At 43.2% G+C, this 22,145-nt stretch overlaps 1 protein-coding gene across 5 annotated transcripts in view; it reads right to left on the minus strand.

The window, feature by feature from the left end:
- Positions 1-22,145, minus strand: part of Sec24AB (Protein transport protein Sec24AB) — a 168,037-nt gene that overhangs the window by 79,422 nt on the left and 66,470 nt on the right. For all 5 annotated transcript variants that reach the window (XM_075878875.1, XM_075878873.1, XM_075878874.1 and 2 more), the window contains one exon: positions 8,261-8,363. In XM_075878875.1, the coding sequence (XP_075734990.1) occupies positions 8,261-8,363 (103 nt within the window). The remainder of the gene's footprint in view (positions 1-8,260; positions 8,364-22,145) is intronic.

Here is a 22,145-nt window from a genome sequence, read left to right on the forward strand (position 1 = left end):
AAAATATCCTTTAAAATTTCAATACAATTTGGGCGATCACCATTTGTCATTTGTTTCACAATATACGTACTTTGGCCTTGTAATCACATCTGATTTAAGATGGAATGATCATATAGCTTACATTGAATAAAAGGCTCATAGAAAACTAGGTTACTTAAAACGAACACTAGCTAAAGCAACTCGGGAAACAAAGCTTTTCGCACATAAAACATACACAACACTGTTACTAGAATATGCGTCGTCTGTATGGGCTCCCCACACACAAGCTAACATAGATGAACTTGAATCGGTACAGCGAAAGGCTGTACGGTTCATGTTTAATGCCTACCGACACGACACATCTCCAACAGCTGTTTTGGAAAGCGCTAAGCTCGAAACTTTGCAATGGAGACGTTACCACGAAAGAATGAAGTTGTTCTACCTCATATATAATGACAAGCTAGCAATTCGGAAAACCAATTACATTGAACTAGTGCCGTGAAACACGCTCCTCCCACTCTAAAAGAATTGGTAAGCTCCTCCGTCATACTAACATATACAGGTACTCTTTTTTTTCACCGCTCAATAAACGAGTGAAACAAATTGCCACCAGAGGCCCTGAAAAGTGTCGACTTGAAGTTATTTCTCTGTACGTTACCTGCTCCATCTTCCCAATAGCTACACTCCCATTTCCTTTACAGTGCCATTGATCTTGTGCTCATCTTAGTCTTAGTCAAAATGTTTGTCTCACCAATTTACCATGCTTGCAACTAACATGCCCGGATGTACTTTATGCATTGTTACGATTATACTTGTACTTGACCTTTTTTCCTTTTTTTTTCTCTTTTTTTTTTGTGCACAGCAAGATCTGCCGAGCACTACTTTCGCGCATTTTGATATTGCTCTGTATGGCACAGCATTTATGATCTGCATTTTCCGTTTTCTTTCTATGCGAATCAACACGTTACCTTTCTTTATCTACACAATATTTGTACTGCTGTATAATCTACTCAATATATTTTGTACTTCCTGCATATTGTTGAGTTGATTATACTGCCTACTCCTGCCCTAAGTCTGGCATTCAGAGTGGCAGTATTCTTCTAAATAAAAAATAAAGATGCTACATTGCAGTGCCCAGTAACTTGCGGCTCCAAGGCTCATGCTTCCGAGCTAACAGCGACGTTCTCAATTTTACTGTAAAACTGCATCGTTGGGCCACAATGCAACGGCATATAACATTGTAAGTGATGACTGATCCATGAACCACACTAGCCTTCTTTCTAACAGCTTGAAAAAAATTAAAATAAATAAATAAAGAATAATACCATTACTACAAGCCCTTCCCCTGTTGCGAAAATGCACAATAACTCGTCATGGGTGCACCTAATGTACTGCTTTTCTTTGTATTCATGCATGGAAAGCAACCTATAAGAAAGAGACATAACCGAGGAGGCTTTGTGCTTCCTCATTTCTAGATCCATTACTCCTCATTGGCATATAGCCTCAACATTGCGTTCCCTTAACTCTAGATCCACAGCTCTTTGTTGATGTATGGCCTCGGCTTTGAGCATCTTTTTTTATAATTTCTTTGCCATGTGCCGTATGTAACTGGCTTGAAACATGAATGTTTTTAGGGTCATACACACGATGACAGATTGGTCACTTGTGGCGATTAACCCTTTCAGGGTCAATGATGTACATGTACGTTTTCTGCAAATACCATCAAGACAGTCAAAGAAGTACATGCAGATGATCGCTTGTATGTCTCGAGACGCATGCCTTTTTCAATCATTTCTTTTACCCAGCATGAGCTGCCACAATGTGGGAATACATGGAAATTTTTTCTTGCCCCCATGTTTCTTCATTCCTTTTTATTCAACACTTTACTACAGCAGGAAACCAGCTAATTTCCGTTTCGATCTTTGAGTCATTCCCGCTTCTTGTGCCCGCAAAACTGATGGCTGTCTGCTTTAAAATCTCTCAAAGGGCGACCACATTGTTACTCTCTAGTATATTGCACCCCAGAGTGCGATTTTACCTGTTTTCGTGCAGGCGCAGACTGACGTTAATAATGCTGTTAAGGTTGTGTTTCCTGCCTTGGAGACTCGCAAAACCGCTTGAATCTCGTTGGCAATGAGACAAAAGATATTTCCAGGTTTCCGACTTGTTTTTGCTTTCAGGATGCGTTTAAAACCAAGTTTTCTTCAGTGCATTCACCTGCAAAATTCGTCTGCGCGAAAAAGCGCGCCTGTTTCTAATATAACATCTGGGACTTTAAGTCCCACCGCAGCGGTGGTCACTGGAAATTTCAATCATCTGTTGTTCTTTAACAGGCATCGACATCACACAGTACACGGGTCTCTACCATTTCACCTTTATTGAAATGCAACCGTCGGAGCCGAGATCGGACCTGCGACCTTCGGGTCAGCAGTTGAGCACCATAACTGCTACGCCACCGCAGCAGATGATGCACCGGTTTCTCTGCTGCAACTTAGTTTAGAGAAGACTCCCCCAAATCACAGCTCGACTGCAGAATCAGAATCCGGTTCATTGCACGTCAGCCCGTCTTACGAGGAGTTACTTGCGAGTTCATACTCAAATGTTGAAGAATGAGCGACGCCTCAAAAGCATGCGCAGCGAGACGATGCTGAAAAGGTAGCTTTTGTTTCTCAGTGTTTATACTTATCTACTTTGTGCATTTATTCTTAAACGTCTGTAAACTACACAGATGTTCACAGCAACAGATAATTTTTATCGATTACGCACTTAATTTTAAGTCAAGCATTTTTTTTTTTTATAAATCATCTCGCACTAGTAGTCATGAATAAACAATGTTCCTGTAATGACAATATTTTTCTCCTTTTATGGTCACGTTAAATTTTTTTTTTCTGAAATAGATTCACCTAAAGAATTTAAATTTGCAGTAAAAGAAAATCGACCCAGGTGAGTCACATTTAGAAAAAAAAAATTCAACCCTCGCAGGGTTTGAAGAAAGGTCACTTTCACCTTATACAGTACACTTTCGTTGATACGTTTTCGAAAAAACAAGGAAGATAAACATACGATCCAGCAAACGCACGATCTGAATCCTGCAAAAATAGAAGCTGACAAGGCCAAATAGAGGTGTAGGAGCATAAAACATTTATTTCTGAAAAAAAAGAAAAGTAATTTTATACAGTTGCCTTTCGCCCTTGGACAAGAAAAGCTCCTTCTGCACACATAGTAGACCCTTGTGAGCTTTTTCATTGTTTTTCGTGCAAAACAAGCTTTGTAAAGATTCTAGTTCAGCAAGGGCTTCAGCGGTTAGCTAGTCGTCATACGCCTTTGTTCTTGCCGCTGCCCTCCAATGCCTTGTCCCCCGCCTCCTTCACTGTGTCGCACCAAACCACCTCCGCGACAATCTTGGCGACGCTTAGTGGCTCACAAGTCGAGATGTTTCTGCCTATTGAGACGAATTCTGCTAATGGTGCATCGGTGCCAGTGCAGAGAAATTCCACATCAATGTTGTCGTTGATGTCAGACACGCACGCTACAGAGTCATCTTCGCTGCGCTCTGTATCGTCCGATGCAAGCTGCCACCGAAAACCAATCTTCCTGAAACAGCTGCTAATCTTTTCACTCTGCACACTGTCCCAAGAAGTAGTCAAGTAACGCATCGCATCGAGAAGCGATACGTTCCCAGCCTTCCCGGGTTCATAACCACGTGACACGCGAGCAAGGAAGCGGCAATCCAATCCGAACCAAGCCAAAGTGGCAAGTGCGCGTTGTAGCATGTTAGCTGGTGTTAGTACGTCTGTTTGTGCTGTGGTTACGCTATAGGGTGACAGAAAAGTTACACGGCTGTTTTCAAGTTGAAAACGATTGACCATGCACAAACAATGGCCACAGAGCCACCGGTAAGCACTTTGGAGTCGACGAGTTTAGTGTTCGCTACTGGCAACGGCCGCACGGGCAGCTGAAAGCCACCAATCATGCTGGTCTTCCGTGTGCCTAAGACTGGAATGGATGGTAAAAGGTTATTTCAACAGATGGTAACTGAGGAAAATTTCATGTTAGATGGACATCAGCCCAAAATTGACGTTATACGCTAACGCTACGCCTGCAACTCCCACAAGCTTTGTGTAGTGTTCGAAAACTCTTTTGTGTCTCAAATAAATCTTGTCTTATGTTGAACCTGTGGTTTTATTGTCAAAGTAAGTCTTGATAAGTGCTTCTTGAAGTGTTTAGTTAGTTGCTAGTGCGAGAATCCCGATTTGAGGCCACCGCAGTTTTTTTTTTCTGTTTCTTTTTTCACTCCAAGTTTTCTTTACCCCTAACTTTTTTTCAGTTTGCCACGAAAAAAAAGTGCGATCCAAGCAAATATGGTATCCCTAAATTTTTTGCCAAGGTGCCAGCTGAGAGAAAAAACACTGTGCTGCAGAAAATAACAGGCATTTTTAAAAACCATTCTAAGACGTTGACGGCTCAGACGGATTCGTGCATATGTAAGCGAAAAAACCGCCATCACCGCGTGACGGCAGTCTGCCACTTGGTCCTTCAAATGCAAGCGAGAGCAGTTTTCTTTCACACCTGAATGAGAATTGTTACTTCCACATCTGAATGAGAATTGTTACCCGCACAACGTATCATATGACCGCAGTTTGCCGAACGCCAAATGTTGCTCTCGAATAATTGTATTTTCCGAGAATGTATTAAGCAGAATAACTCGTAGCTATATGGAGGCATTTCTAGTTATCGCGATTTCAAGCGTAGGAGCCGGAAAATCGTATTAAGCGGGAACATATGAACGAGGTTCTACTGTATACGGTTTTTCAACTTCAAACACAACCATCAGACAAGTGTTCGTATTAAAAAACTAAGACGCAGCACCCTGCATTTACAGTAGAAGTGAACAGGACAGTGCTTACAGGCCAGCACTCATTTTCTCGATTTTTTGTCTATCTGAATAGCTGGGCATAGGAAAAAAGGTCTGGTGCCAAATACCACACTCGGGTGACCAGAACAAGTGCTCCAAGTCTGGGTCATTGGGTTTTGAGCCTATAATGCCACCGCATTTAATTGGGTGCTCTCCAGAAGAATTTGGGAAGTGACATTGGAAGACAAGCAGGGCTGAGGGCACTGCCACATGGCACACAGAACCAATGCATAGGTACGTCTGAAATTTCAGAGTTTCGGATGCTGAAGTTTTTTGGCATTCAAATTTTCCTACAACCAGGTTAGGAAAATTTAGCTTTTCTAAGTTCCCTGACTTTTTAAGGGAATCCATGATGATCCTAAGCACACTCCCAGACTTGTAAGCCTACTTGGAAAGTCAACTGTCTGTATACTGTAAACGGGCCTTCGAGTGGTAACAAAGATAGGACACTTGCAGAAACTGAATGTAAAACTGGCGACGTCAGCTGGTGCATCACCACTGAATGAGCTTTATTCTGCCCTGCGAGCCATAATGCTTCTGGCCAAACAAGAATGCCTTCAAGCTGAACAGAGGTCATGGGCAAGACAAACAGTCACAAGTTTATCAGCATGAGTAACATCATGATTGGGAATCCAAATATGCTATACGATTTGAAGAAGCAACATTTCTGCACTGTCCTTTTTTTTTTCACGTGGAGCAAATTGGAAAGGCGAGCTAGAGCTACACTTGGCGACAACTTTCAGTGGCAGCACAGCCAAAGCTACAAGGGCAGAGCTTCTGCACATGTGTCACTGCGTCAAAAATTCTTTTGGGGGCAATTTGAGTACTGCTTTCGCAAACTCATTTAACGTGTGTATTTTCATACTAACACCCAAGGCTTATGAGGTTATTTGTGCAATTGTGTTACGATACATATTTCATATATTGTTTTAATCGAAAGCTATGAGAAGCCTTGATATACTTATGGGTGCAGGTGTGAAGAAAGAAATCTGTAATTATGACATAACTCTTCTGCAAATCACATTATACAACGCTTATCTGACAGCGGTTCATTTAGGCGTGGAAAGCAAGCACCATACAGTAACGTCTACATTTTTTTCTTTTTCTGGAAAGCGATATAATATTCTGTATTGTGCAGAAGCACAGGACTCGGCTTTAGTAAAGTGGTCGGCTTTATTTCTGACAGGAAAAAGGACAATGCCAGGCACACACTGTGCAATTGTAAATCCTACACAAAGGCGAGAAACCATTTCCTAAATTTCAGTGGGCACGTGGTTGGCATCATCGTTTCCGTTCCTTTGGAGACCCAAGAGCTTTCTTGAGACGCTCACGTTGTTTCGTCAAGGGACGCGAATGCAACGACACGCAGCAAACATCTCTTCCACGAGCTGTTGGGAGCAAGCGTGTGAAATTTGTAATTCGAAGAAGGTGAAACGCGCTCGTTATGAATAGTCAACCATTAATAGACACAAATGTGTCTGTTATCCAGGCAAAGCTTTACACTGATGAGTTAATTATTGTAAAGTGCTCTCACCACAAAGCACAAAAACATCTCCAGCTGTAGACGCTGACGGCCACAGAGTCACAAGACGTGATCTCTAGCGTGACTGTATTAGCAGTACTAGTAGGCAACGCTATTTTTGAAATGAGTCATTTCTTTTACAAACCATTCCAAATCACAGTTTTGGTTTCAAGCAGCTAGTCTTGCTGAAGATGGCAGGTCACTGACGTCACCTTCACGATGAATATCGCACGAGAGACCCACTAGCACTGTTGGTATTACTTGCACACAACTCTTTTCCTGGTGATTGCGTGTGGAAAACAAAATCTTTCACAATGCCTAGCTATTTCTCTCTGCTCAATGAATTCAGACTGCCCAATAAACACGCACTTATGCTCGGTTACAAGCCTCGATGTGCACCTGCTGCACATGAGCGAGGCCATTGTTCTTATAGGTACAGGAAAAGGTGAAATCGACACCAGAAAATCAGCAAACTAGAAAAATAAAAAAAAATGAAAAACGTTGACAGAATAAACTATCATGAACACAATCCCTATTTCTTTGTTTTTTTCATGGTCTTCGTAGTCTACAATAGTCAGCCTTCATGGACTTAATGCAGAAAGCAAAAAGAGTGTGTGCGTTGGTTTTGCAGACTTGTCTGTACTGCCACAGATAGTTCTTGCCAGGTGTAGTTGCCAATTTCAAGCGCTAACACTACAGGTAAAAGGTAAGGTACAGTATACTCTTAGTAAATGGAAATCTTATCTGAATTGCTGCTTAAACAGAACAACTGCCTCTGATATGATTGGTTTAGTACTAGTATTCTGCACCCCTGTTTAACCTCTCAGCCGACGAAACTCCTGTTAAATAGAACATATTTTCCTGCCGCTTTCAGGTTTCGTTTAATGACTGTATGGTTTTATGAATAGCGGCCACAAAGAATCGGCAGCAAAGCAAGATGGCTGAGCAGCCTCTCATGCAAGCACTTAACGCACAGTCGTCTTCATCCCTTCGGAAAGTGCCACACTTGCTCATGTCGATGCACTGTAACAATATGAACACTCATGTGCCCTTCCTAGTTCCTGCCGTGTTAGTGTTTTGAATTTTTTTAGTAAGGACATTTTTTTTACACTTCGGCATAGCTGTTTACTGTTGTTACAGAAAAAGGTCCAACTTTACAAGGTTTGATCAAAGCTAAAAACTCTTTTTGTGACTGTCGCACGAACTTCTGTAGTCAGTTTCTGTGACCAAGCCATGTTTTTTCAAAAACTCCCATGACCATTTTACAACTCTTCCCAGCATATCTACATTTTCTGGGAATTCCACAGAATTTAGACTGTTAGACATTTTAGACCTCCTACTCTAGTTCAAAGTCCAAAAAGGCATTATTGTCAGCTGCAACGACTGATATTTTATTTTGACATTAAAACTTAATTTTTGCATGGGCCACCAACTGACATTGACGCTAGTGTCACATTAGGCTACAGTATCAATTTAGGTGACTACACCATTAGATGTCTAGTACATATGATGTGAGATACCAAAACATGCAAAATGGCTGATGTACTTTGTTAACGGAGGCACAGAGCAAAGCAGCCACAGTAACTTCATGATATCTTGCATAAGCACATGCCGAGAAGCTAACACCACAACACGCAGTGAGGATACAAATAGAAAATCAATGTTCCAGTGCACACTCACACTTTCTGGCTAATTTTCTAAGCACTGAAGATCTTGGCCTTTCATTTGATGCAAAAAAATTACCACTGAAAACCTTCATGTCAGTACCAACTAACTCCAGCAGCTCTTGGAATGCCGCACTCCTTTTCACAAAGACAACATAAGGCAGGGTGTAGTGCACTTACATTAACATCTCGAAATGGATGAATAAGGACACCTAAAGGTAGGCGAGCCTTCTGCAGAAGGGACTGCGTCTCTGGTATCTTGGTCAAAGTGCACCTAAATATGCTGTCACAAGGATGGGAGGGACAAAAACAAAAATGCATATTCAGCAAAATGTATAGCTCACCTCTGCAGCATGAAAAATTATGCATCTTTTGATTATTCCTGTATACTAGGGTCAAAAAAGTGATAACTGCATAGTTGCATTAGCATATGCATGTTTCATGCACTTTATGCAAAAAGTCTGCACTGACGCTAAAATTTTGCACCAGCAGAATAACTGTGAAAACCCTCGTATAATAAGGAAATTTTTTCCCAGTATAGTATAGACCACTTATAACGTAAGTCACGGGAGGCGCTAATATCTGCACTGTAAGCGAACAGCACTATAACCAAAATGGCCTTTGGCCTTTTTCGAAGACCAGAGTTCCACAAAACGTATTGAGCATGAAACCTCGCATGTCCGAGAATCGAAGCATGCGATGCACAGTGCTTAGAACCATTTCATTTTCCAACTGTTAAGTTAATTAGATGTCCAAAGACCCGCATTGCTAACCAAATGAACGTGAAAGGCAAGGGGGAGCCCAACAAAAGAAAACACCATCGCAGAAATTCACTTCCTACTTCTCAGACCGCCTATATAATGCGCATGACAGAAATGTCAACTAATATCCGAAATTTTGTGCCCTGAAAGATGTTGATTGTTGTATTTCTGCAGGGCACACCTGGTTTCAAGACATTCCAATCGAATTGCGAACCACCCTTAGAGTGCTACACGTGTCACCTTTGTTTTCATCGACGATATGTATTCCTTCCCTTGAACTGCAGCCACTGCAGAGTTTCCTTGATTGCGTTTCTAACCGCAACTTAGATTGCTCACGACCGCTACTGAAATGCAACAAATGCTGATTAGGCCTAGCCTGCCGTTCGGCATGTTGTGGCACTCAGTTTGTCCAAAACATGAAAATCACACATCGAAAAGATCGCACTTTACATTGAACCAAGAACAGCATACGTGATACGAAGGTACGCGTTTGCCGCCGGGAGATCAAGGACGACAAAAGCCCGCCAAGCTTATGAAGGCCGCTAGGCTTGTGCGAATACAGTAGACTTGCGATAATGCGAACTCTAATAATTCATACTTTTGATTAGTTCAAACAAAATTCAATTTTTGGCTGGCTCTCTATTTTTTCAATGTATTTAGTAGCCATTTAATTCAAACTCCATCATTCAGTTTAGCTTTTGTGGTTCCCAAGGATGCTACTGGCTCAGGCTGCTTTGAAGCAGCTTATGAAGCAGGCAAAAATGAGTTTTGTAGCAATAAAACTAGCTTTCGGAGCAAGTATTGCTAGATGCAAATTTAATACACATTTGCAGGCATGACAGAGGACTGGTAGAACCACAATGTGCTGTATGCTAAGCTTAATAAAGGTAGAGAAGTACATAAAATTATCAATAACACCAGTAACTAACCCGACGATATTTAGTGGACAAAGGCAATGGTGAAATATAGAACCAGAGCACTTCATCATAAAATGACTGAAGATGACATTATTACTACAGATGAGTTTGTCATATTTGTACACTAAACATCATACAAACCTTTGTGATTGCACCTCTGCTAAGAAAGGTGTTTTAACTTTAACAATAGAAGAAAATATCTGAACTAATTATTGAGCCCATTGACTAAACGCTTTTTAAAAATACTGCCCATTACCATTAAAAACTATTTACTATATTTCAAATCTTTTGGATGAGAATTGTTAGGCTGTTTCAGAATCTGCAGATTCTTGGATGCCCTGAAGGAATGCCCTGAAGCATCACCCCAAGCACAAGAATAGTCGCTATATTTGCATACGATGGCCAGGCAGAATGTTTTGAGGAGTTGCTCCAAAGTTGGCTGGGATGTCTTTGGTCACTGCAGCAAGCATCTTGATAATGTCTTGTAGTTGTCTCAGAGTTCACCCAGCAGCGCACATGCTGGCCAGTTAAATATCCACAAATACAGTTTTTTGGCTGCCCAATTTTTCAGATATGCATGAAAATTCAGATGCTTTTACGGCATCGTCACAAGCAAATGTATAATATGTCTTGAATTTCGGACACCAAGGAGCTTCCGTTAAAACTTCCTGTCCACATGTTTGAAACAATATTAATTACAGCTCCAGTTTAACTACATCAATCTCACATGCTTGAATCAGCGCTTTCGCAAGTTGCCGTCTGTGCTTTCGTTGCCAATGTCTGAAAGTCGGCTTTACCGCAATGCTTTCGTGGTGTCGGGTGAAGCAGACCAAAAATCCGAAGGGGCTAATATTACGGCGCAGTGCAGTGAAGCCTTTGCCCTGCAGTGGGCATAGTCAGGCTGATGATGATGATGCGGTGATGCCTCAACGGATAAGCACCGGAAATGCATGGAGGTGTGATAGCAACAGACGGCTAACCCGCCAAGTGTGCCTAATTCCTGACAACCCTTCATGATAAGCATTTTCACCTAAGCGCTCTGTAGTGCAAGAGGCCTAGAGCCGTTCTGAGCGTACCGCCCAAACATACCGCCATTGTTCATTATGCTGCCTCCTTGAGCAGGACCACTGAGTATGCCAAAGAGACACAGTGCCTTAAAGGGGCCCCGAAACACTTTTTTGAGTTACCATGAAATTAATTCACTAGAAAAACGTATTACCTCACAAATTGAACACTGCAAAAATTTTAAGAATCCGTCCCGTACGAGCAGAGTTACTAAGATTTGTCACACGCTGCAATCACATTCTCTCTTCTCTTAACCCGACGAAAGCATTGAAAGCTAGGCAGGGAGGAATGGGAGGGGCAAACAAAAAACGTCACTCGCGCCCCGTGACCTTGAGCATTTTTTTTTTTTTTTCCCTTCGAATATGCGGCTTTTTCGCGTGAACAAGTGACGGCCTTTCGCGGCAACCTCTGTAACAACCGAGCGCGCCATGTTCAAATCAGCCAATGGCTGATAGATCGGCTTACTAGGCTTAATTCCTGTGTTTTGCCGAGAGAAGAGAAAGCTATTTTTTGCTGACTTTGATAATTTATTGTGAATTCCACGTGCTGCGCTACAATATTTGGCTCGCGTGTTCTCGGGAGCTTCTACTACCGATCGGCAGCATTTTCTGACCATGCTCAAAAAGTGTTTCAGGGACCCTTTAACAAATGAGAGCAGCTGGCCATCGCCACACCCGTGTGCGGCCAGGTGCGAAGTGGGCGTCATGAACATGGTCAACAAAGAGCAATGCCTGGCAGTGACAGTGTCAGTTTAGTTCGCACTATGCTGCACACAACTAGGAACGATTTGCTTCACACAACAGCAAATTCTGCGTGTCGGTGCAGATTTTCGTATAAATAGCGCATCATTTACGTCCACACACGTATCAGGGAAAGCCGCACGAGTTGGCCACGCTTTGCGGGTATCGGCAGCACCCATCACGAGGCGCAAATTGCAATTGGCATTTGCATGTAGTTAATTCATAATTCATTCACAAGAGCCCGGGCATGCACCAAAATGCAGAGTGTGCTCGGAGGCATCAAAGCTATTTCAGCCGTGGATGAGCTGATTCGACAACTTCAGCAGAGAAAAAAGGTATCAATTTGTTTTTTTCGACCCTATTTTTTTTTTAACGATTTCACGGTCTTTTGGTTCGAAAAACCAGGCCATTCATGGTATCCTGTAGAGAGTTTCCGATAAGCGTACGCTAGGTTAGTGGACCTTGCAAACAGTGTTTGCGTATGGGCACCTAATGAGTTTTCAAATAACGCTTGTCTCCGCAAACACTGACGCATGCTTGAGTCACCACAAAGGGGCTTTGCGGGCCAAATGCTATTTCAGATTATTTTTTTGCGGGCAGACTGCAAATGCTAGCGACCGTTAACGTTATGACGCATGCGCAATGACGGCGACCGCAATGCAACGCTTTGTGGCACGCTATTCGAAAACTTCCTAGTTTTGCTTCTGAAAGTCTGCATACACCTTTGGCACAGGTTGCGCACAGAGTCGCCAAATTATGAGGAAATGTAGCAGGATGTAGAAACCAGGGCACTTGGGCGCAACTTGGCGCAGCGGTAGTATCACTGGGTTCCATAGCGAAAAATATCTGCTGCTTTCCCACTACTATTTAAAATTTTGCCTGCTTAGATAATCCCTAACAGGCTAAAAATGAAAAATAAGTGCCTCAGGCCTTCAAGGATAATGGCTTTGATAATAAACAAATGTTTGAAACGAAGCACACGCATGGTAAACAGTGATGCTTCTCAACTGGTACAGAAAGCTTTGTGCTGAAGGCACATATAGCAAAAAAGCAGTTGGCGGTTAACAATTTCTTTGAAAGGTCTGATCAGTAATAAATGGCCAATAAAGTTGCGGACCTTACACCTCTGCTTTCTGTTGACTGCGTGCACTTAGAGTTTAAAAACACTTTCAAATTTTAAATGGGATAAAATCAATGTCTAATCATAATGTGTGGTGTCACCTCACCCAGAGTCATCTATCGGATAACTTCTGATAATTCAAACTTCTTGATAATTTCAACAAAATTCAGAGGTCCCTTAAAATTTGAGTTAACCAAAGTGGACAGCAGTGAATTTAAGGTTCAAAGCAAATTTGAAGCGAATAGTGATTTTGGTCGAATAATTTCAAGCCAAATTCAAGTAGTATATATGACATATAGAAAAACACATATTTATCATGATCTAACTAACATGCACAATATTTTAAAAAATAAAATAAGACCTCTATGCCAGTGCTAATTTTCTTTATTCAAAGGAAGCCTAAACAATTTTGAGTAGCAGCAGGATTTGATTTTTGGTGCATGCATTAACCTCTCAAATATGTAATATATTAAAATTTATTCTACTTAAAGCATATAAGCCGGCATAACAAGCTTCGATAAATGATGAATCGATTTGAGGGTAATATGTTCATTTAAAGGGGCCCTACAACACTTTTTCAAGAAGCCATGAAATGGATTCACTGAAAAAACTTATTGCCTCACGAATACGCCACAGAGAAAATATTTAGAATCCGTCAAGTACGATTGGAGTTGCAAAGATTCGTCGCATGCTGCAACTGCATTTTCTCTTCAAGTCCTCGAGAAAGTGCAGGAAGCTAAGCAGGGAGGGATGGCACGGGGAAACAAAATACATTACGTGTGCCTTGTGACTTTGAGCCCTTTTTCTCTTTTTTTTTTTCTTTGAATGTGCGGCTTTTCAGTGCGATTGTGCACGTAGGCATGAACAAGTCGCAGCTTCTTGCGGCAGTCCCAGTAATGACCGAGCGCGCCATGCTTAAATCAGCCAATGGTTTATAGAATGGCTGCGACGCATAATTTTTGAGCTTGGGGCGTCATTTTCAGAGAGAAGAGAGCAATCTTTAGCCGCCTTGGAGAATTAACTGTGAACTACAGGCTGCGCGCTCTGCTATATCACGCTCGTGTGTTCTCGGTAGCCTCGACTAGCGATTGGCAGCGTTTTCTAACTATGCTCAAAAAAGACTACGTGGCAGAGCAAATTTCCCGTGAAAAGATGCTTTCACAGCATAGCACCACTACACCGCAGTGAAACTATTTTTACAAGAAATTACATGTGGATTGATATACACTTACCGTATTTACACGATCCTACAGCGCCCTTGATTGTAACGCGCACCCGATTTCCACGACAAAAAAAAAGTAAGGCATCGAATGCAATGCGCACCCATTTTTTGTCGCTGGTCCGCACGATCACACCACTCAAAAAACAACTCCTTTCGGGAGAGTCTTCCATTTAAATACGAGGTACGGGGGAAGCTTGTGCTCATCTGACGTGTAACAGAGCATTGCCGTCACTGTAGTTTTACGGTGGACCGATGTCAGCACGCGAACTTGCTTCGCCCCCTTCTTCTCGACGGTTGTGGTGCCAGGCATGTCGAAGTAAAGAGTGTCTGATCGGCATTCCCGATTTGCCCAAGCAGGTAGCCATTGTTGTGCCGCAAGCTTAGGACGAACCTCTGAAAACTGAAGCTTTTCTTCATACTCCTTCGGCAACTTTTGGCATATGCCCGTTCGCCTTCGGAAGGAAAAGCCTTTCCTCTTCATAAAGTTAGTTAGCCAGCACCTGCTCGCTTTAAACTGGCTCCACATTAGACCTTTTTCTAAGGCTAATTGCATAGCCCGCACTTGGAGCAGTTCTGTCGTCACAGGCTGCTGTGTTGCTCACTGCTCAAGCACATACTCGCCAAGCAGCTCTTCAATTTGCGGAAACCGACCCTACTGTGGTCCACTGAAGCCTTTGCGTGAAGCTTCGCTGTCGACAATCTTCTGTTTTTGTTTCCGCCAGTCCCGCCTGCACGTTTCGAGAACTCCGAACGACCGCGATGCGGTCCGATTTCTGTCCGTTTCTGCACGCGCGATGACTTTTCTTTTAAAAGCGCCATCGCAGTGCACTCGAGTTTTTGGAGTCCGCCCTTCCATGCCATCGATGCTAATGCACTACAAGATGACGAACTCCTCAGCACACGTACGATGTGCCGCACATGGGAAACACATGGGCAGAATTGGCCGACGCACCATGCCGACCCGTGTAGGGGGCGGCCATTTTGGAAATGCCGATGACAATGAATGACCGTATTCATTTTTTTTTTCGTACTCAATTCTAACGCGCATGCGATTTATGAACTCGCTTAACCGGAAAAAAGGTGCGTGTTATATTTGAGTAATTACGGTATTTCGTTCTGTTCGAATTTTCATTATTTAAATTCAAATCAAAGCGAATTCGAATACTCTACTATTCCTTCGAATATTCGAAGCATTCGAATACTTGCATAAGCTTAAAGGCCACGCATTGGGAGAAAAGACGAAACACGAAACATGACTCGCACATGAAGCCATAAAACTTTTATTGAATATACAGACAGGGTAGCAAACTCAATATCTGTAGCAAGCTCGAGGCAAATGCCTTCCTCCCTCACTTGGAAAGCCCATGCAGCATGCTGTGGCATTTTTAAAGACGGTAGTCATTCTTGGGGACCTTGGTCGCAAAAATTTTAGACTGTTTGTCCGCCCTTAACGGTACTTTTAAAGTCACCACACCATACCCCAAACGGCCGATCCCATCCGCAGCAACGTTACTAGAACCAGGTCAGTTTCGAAGCTCCCTGTAGGCGCGCGCTCTCTGAAGTGGCCAAGGTGGTTGACCCAAGAAGTAGTGGCGCTGCTGTGCCATTTTGCTTCAAGCCGCACGTGTCGTCTGCTGCAGTGCGAGTGATCCTCATTGTCGTCGCAGCTCTCGCCAGTCGTGGGGCCATGCCTGGACATCTGGTGCCGATTTGAGTGTCGACGGCTCATCAGTCAGAGACGCACAGCGTGATGGTCCGACGTCCGTAATCGGCAGAAGCTCAGCATAGTGACTTTTACCCGGGCACGAAGGCGCCACATGTCGCGTCTCAGCACGAACCCGAAAGACAGCGGTGCTACGTAGAGTAATTTCAGCCACGCAGCGCCCAGCACATGGAAACAGCAGGGCGTCTTGACGATGCTATTTTCTTTTTCCTCGCTCCACCCCTCTTTCGTTCAGTCCACATTTCCCCCTCCTCCGTAACGAACTCGTCGTTCGCTCTACAGCGATGCACCCAGAACACCTTCCAAAAACACAATCGCTACCGCATTTGTAGCAAAAATCATAACCGGTCTTTTGTAAGCGGTATGCGTACACATGGGGTACTATGGGAGGGAAAACGGGTGCCGAAAAGAGCATTGTAAACAGTCCTGCACTATAAGAAGTTATGTTATATTTATAACTGGTCTGCACTGTATTAGTGATGCAAATTTCCGTCTCGTACTATGTGCAAATCCGAACGAAAACTTGCTCGAAAGACAAAGTTGTGCATGTTTCTTCCGTTTTGTAATTGCCACGTGGCTACAGCTTGGTTTTGTGTATGAGTGGTTACGGCTTGGCTTCATTACCTTCGCGCCCTCGCGTGGCAAAAATAAGCACTGGCATAGTTTATTTTTCTTGTAGTTTTTTTAGTGTTTACCCTGACAGCAGACGTGTGCACATGTGAACCTCAACAAACTTGTGTCTATTGGTATTAACAGTAACATAATAGCATGGATAAAAATATCTATAAAATCGAAGCCAGTATGTAACCGTAAACAACACAGCCTCTGATTCATTGGAAGTTTTTTCCGGAGTACCACAAGGTTCCGTTTTAGGACCCATCTTGTTCCTAATATATGTTAATGATATCTATATGTGCCTTGAGCCTAACGTTAAATGAGATTATTCGCTGACGACTGCGTGATCTACACCACTATCCGCACAACTGATGACCAGCTTAGACTTAATACCACACTAGCTAATATTGCATGTTGGTGCCTTGAGTGGGGAACGGAAATTAACGTGTCAAAAACAGCTTGCCTTAGCATAACTCGCAGAAAAACAATCCAGCATTTTAGTTACAATTTGGTCGGCACAAACATTGCAAGAAACGACGCTGTTAAATACTTGGGCGTTACCTTTACAAGTAAACTGAAGTGGGATGCACATATAAGCAGCACATACACAAAAGCCTATCGCCAGCTAGGGTTCCTGCGTCGAAAACTTGCATTAGCGCCTTCCAATGTAAAACTGACAGCATATAAATCTCTCATAAGGCCGATCCTCGAGTACGCCAGCATTGTTTGGAACCCCCACCAAAAATATCTTTCCAACAAATTAAAAATCGTCCAACGCAAGGCCCTTCGCTTTATCTATTCTAAGTATTCGAGGCATGACAGTGTCACTGAGCTGCGCAGGCGGGCATGCTTGCCGACCCTTGCAGCCCGTAGCCGTGTCTCTTCCTTAAAGCTTAGTTTTCTTTTGTATCACAACGGTTTAAACATAGATAAAGACAACTATATAAAGCCGCCTAACCATCACTCCCTTCGTACCAACCACAATAAGTGCATCAGACCATTCATGTCACGCTGTGAAACTTTTAAATATTCATTCTTCCCGTCAGCAGCGGAAGGGTGGAACAAATTGCCACGTGAATACGTTAATCTTTCCTCTGCAGATTCAATTGTTCGGAATGTAAAAAGCCTGTTTTATGAAGACTAAAAGCAACTTTTGTTTTTTTGTTGTTGATGTTTGTGAGCGCTTCCGAACACACTGATCACTGTACCCCCTGCTGATACCTCGATGTTTTGTGACCTGTCCATGATTTTGTACAATTGCTTTCATCGCTCAAGTTTTATTTTCACCATCATCTTGTGATTCTGTTTCTTCCGCTATGTGCGATATTGCCTGGTTTGTACGCGACTGTGTATATTTGCCCGCCCACCCTGTATGAGCCTGAGAAAGACTTACAGTATTAAATAAATAAAAATTTAAAAAATAAACCTCACTTCGTGAAGGTGCAACATGCCACAGCCTTGGAAACAGTAATTGGCAGCATTCGAAAGAAATTTTGTCACCACAGCTGCCGAGAAAATCTGCAACAGTGAGGCCGGGAAACAGTTTGGAGACACCAATGGAAGTGTCTGCGAATGAAAAAGAAGCGTTTTTCGCATGCAGCGGAAAGCAAAAAAGGTTTTACGGTTCAAAGAATGGGATGGTCCTAGAAATCGAATTCGCCCTGACAAAGTTCGTTCGAGAGCACCAGGCACTTACCAGTCAGCATGGAACTTATGCAAGCGAAAGCAAAGGATGAGCTGGCAAGAAAAAAAAAAAATTTCAAGCTCCGATTTTAAAGTGAGCAAGCAATGGATATACTGTTACATAAGCTGAGCTAGGTTTACACTGTGCCGGCAAATCTTGATTTCTTAGAAGTTCCCTGAAGCCCTTGAAGAGCTTCTTGTGTCATTTCAGTGCAGATGAAGTGTTCGGAACTCGAAGTGCACGCCGTGAAACAAGTAGCAAGGCGAGAAAGAAGCTGGCATGGATGTGAACGAACAAGCAATAAATGACTGAAGTGCCAATTTAACGCAGATGCAGCAATTTTCGGAAGCCCGCACAAGGGGAAGCACGCAAAGAAGAGTCACAGCAGTGGCCGGAGACTAGTTACGCATCAGGGCGATCAGATTTCTACCCCGAGCCAAGGCTGCTAGTTCTGCTGTCAACTGGAAACCTGAGGAGTTCCAGGGCTACCTGGCTGCGTTGACGTTCCCGTGCCCAAGGACAGGCCTTAGCTGTCGAACTTCGGGCTCGAGTTCAGACCAGGCTGTCCAGCAATGACTCTACCTCGGAGCCAGTACGTCAAATGTGGCGTCAGCTCGTCCAGCGTCCGCCCGCAGCTTAGGATGGCTGCTTATCTATCGTTCGTGTAGCTGCCCAACATCGATGCCAACTACGACGTAGACAACATCAGTCTCTGTGCTTCGCGCCCAGGCTTCCATTCAACGAGGTAGGTGAGACACCACTGCTTTACTATTTTCCGCGACCAACTCTGCGCAGGAACTGAGCGGTAGGATTTCACGATAGTGACTAAGGTATAGCATGTACAATTCTTTGCAACTTTATCCGAGGGGTACGATCGGTCGTATTTACAGGAGTTATGTACTCTTGAACTATTATTAAATGTTTGCTTTAAACGGACTCGTCCATCGGGAATTATTTTGAGGTGGCACTTCGGACCTCCCAAGTGCATAACAGAACCAGCACGTTGTAAGAAGGAAAACCACATCGCTACAAGCTCCCGCCTTATTACTTCTTTAAAAGTGCAAGACAGTGCCGGAATGTGAGGAGCTGCTGAAGATGATATGTGGGGTTTAACGTCCCAAAACCACCATATGATTATGGGAGACGCAATAGTGAAGGGCTCCAAAAATTTCGACCACCTGGCGTTCTTTAGCACCTAAATGGGAGCACACGGGTCTACAGTATTTTTTCGCCTCCACTGAAAACGCAGCCGTCACAGCCAGGATTCGATCCCGGAGCTGCTGAAGAATGTCATCCCGAGATATCCCTACAAAAACTGGATGAACGAGGACCTTGTGCTCGAGTGGATAAAGTTTGTGTGGTGCAGATGGCTCGGCGCCCTGCTGTCTTTTCCATCCATGCTAATGCTGAACGCGTTTCGCTGGCATACAGCCGATTTAGTAAAGAGGCACTTGCGCTACTGTGGCACGAAACTTGTCGTGATCCCAGGAGGGATGATTTCTCAACTGTAACCTCTTTATGTTTACATGAATAAACCATTCAAGAATGCGGTTAGGCATTGCTGCACCCCCCGCCGTATCGGTCTAGTGGCTAAGGTACTCAGCTGCTGACCCGCATGTTGCGGGATCGAATCCCGGCTGTGGCGGCTGCATTTTCTGTGGAGGCGGAAATGCCGTAAGGCCCATGTGCTCAGATTTGGGTGCACGTTAAAGAACCCCAGGTGGTCGAAATTTCCGGGACCCTCCACTACGGCGCCTCTCATAATCATATGGTGGTTTTGGGATGTTAAACCCTACAAATCAAATCAAAGCGTTGCTGCACGGAGTGGATGCCCTCTGGTAAGCCTGCAATGACACTGACTGGGTGGATGAAACGAGCATCGCAAGCCACGCTATGCAAATATATCATAAACACTTGGGCAAGCATCCCAGAGGACCTTGTGCGTTGATCTTTCAAAAAGTGCTGCATCTCTAATGCTCTCGATGGCACAGAAGATGAGTAGCTGTGGGACGAATTGTCGGACAATAAAATGGCCGAGGGAAGCGCAGTTGAAGACGACAGCTATTAAAATGGCAGGTCCATGATCAAAAAATGTGTTCTCAGACCTTTTCTATTTCATGTTATAGGTAGGTTTTTTTTATTTCACATCCCTAATATTTCACCTCGTATTATATTCAGGTTCGTATTATACGCTGTTATTTACGGTACGCGTCTGCCTCAAGAACTGGCTTACTGCAACATACCCTTTTTTAACCAAATGTTCAAACACACTTACAGTACATTTGTTAGCATCAATGGCATCAGTCAGCAGAAAAAAAAATCATTCATTTTTTAAACAAAACTTTGAAATTTCAAAGCATCAGCAAACATGACACTTAAAATTTTTCATTCCTTGATCGATTTCAATGAGGCTCAATGAGTTTATGTGTATTCTTGTGCCACTCTCATATATACAATTATCTTCCTAGTATAATGTGTAGTTTCTGAAAAATAAACTATTAACCTCACAATGCCCAGCGTATCACATTTTCTACGCCAACTTTGAAGCTAAGCCTGCTGCTAAAAACAAATACAGAAAGTGTGAAAGCGGGTTGGTGACACTTAGACAATGTTGAAGAGTGTTTTCGAATCTCAATGCTTCTATTTCTTGCCACCAGAGTGCCACTAGCTCACTATCGAAGATGACCGCCTGTAGCCCCACACGTGATGAAATTCCAGCTCGAACGCTCAACACTGGAAAATGTATTTATGACATATGTTTTCTGGAATCCTCTGTGGACTGTTTAGCCTCATACATTATCTGATCTCTAGGTATAATTTATTGGAATGTGCAGTAGCTTGGTACTCTACAATAGCGGGGTAATTTCGCCCGTAGCATATCTGATACAGCAGGTGTTATTTGAACGCTAGGCTTGTGCGAATATTCGAAAGCTTCGAATTTTCAAACCAATAATAGAGTACTTGAATTCCCTTTGATTAGAATTTAAATGATTGAAAATTTCGAAGTATTCGTAATGAACGAATAGGTGTATATTAGTCCACATGTAACGGCCTGTAAACATCGTTTCACTGCAGTGTTAGAGTGCTAAGCCCTGAAAGTACCCATCCAAAAGAAATCTGCTTTCTTGCAAGCCCCCCCTTCAAATTTTAATGGGCCCTGCTAGAGCATGGTCAAAAAACGCTTCTGATCGGTAGTCGAGGCTACTGATGACATGCAAGCTAAATATTATATCACGGCACTCGTCCTACAATTCACAATTCACAAAACTAGCTGAAAATTGCTCTTTTCACTCGACAAATGACACCACAAGCTCTAAAATCACTCGTCACAGCCATTGCACCAACCATTGACGGATTTGAACATGGCGCACTCGGTTGTCACTGGGGCCGCCCTGAAAGGCTGCGACTTGTCCACGCATGCAAGCACGATCACACTGAAAAACCGCGTATTCGAAAAAAAAAAAAAAGAGGTGCTCAAGGTCATGAGGCGCATGTGACGTATTCTCTTTCGCAGTGCCATCCCTCCTCCCTGCTTGGCTTCTAGCGCCTTCGTCAGGACAAGAAGAAAATGCGATTGTGAGACTCACCTCGGCTCTACTATTTGTTTAAAATCTGGCATCACACTTTGCCTCAGCAAGGAAAGAACTTGTGTTTTTAATTATTATAGGTGTTGAAGCATGACACTGGCGTTCTCCTAATATTTTTTCAGAAAAGCCCACTGTGCCACCTATAATACAAGTTCTATTTTTTATATGAAACATCTCTATCCCTGCAACATGTTATAATTATGTTCTGTTGTATCTCAAGAGCAAATAAAAGAGATTTAACTTTTTCTGTGACCATTTCTTTATAAGCGGACTTTCTGGGGTAAATGTGAAGTATTTATTTGTGTACTGCAAGTACTTTTAGCATGCGTGCATGCGTCTGTCAGCCTCTTACGTCTGGGTGCTCTCGTGATCACCACCTTAACATGGCGGGAACCAAAATTAGTATGGAAGGGTAAGATGGTTTGACAAATATTACGCACTGGTGAACACATAACTAATGTGACCATCACATCGCAAACGTCGTCAAACACTTCCCGCCAGACAGTGGCACATACCTGCAGGCGGGTATGTGCATCAAGAAAAACCTGACATTGGCATCATCGATCTGACAAATGCAAAGAAGAAATGTCAAGGCCCTAGGCAGAAACAAACCCAAGCATACTGCATGGCA

Source organism: Rhipicephalus microplus, chromosome X, assembly GCF_043290135.1.
Source record: "Rhipicephalus microplus isolate Deutch F79 chromosome X, USDA_Rmic, whole genome shotgun sequence".
In the NCBI taxonomy this organism is placed as follows: Eukaryota; Metazoa; Arthropoda; class Arachnida; order Ixodida; family Ixodidae; genus Rhipicephalus; species Rhipicephalus microplus.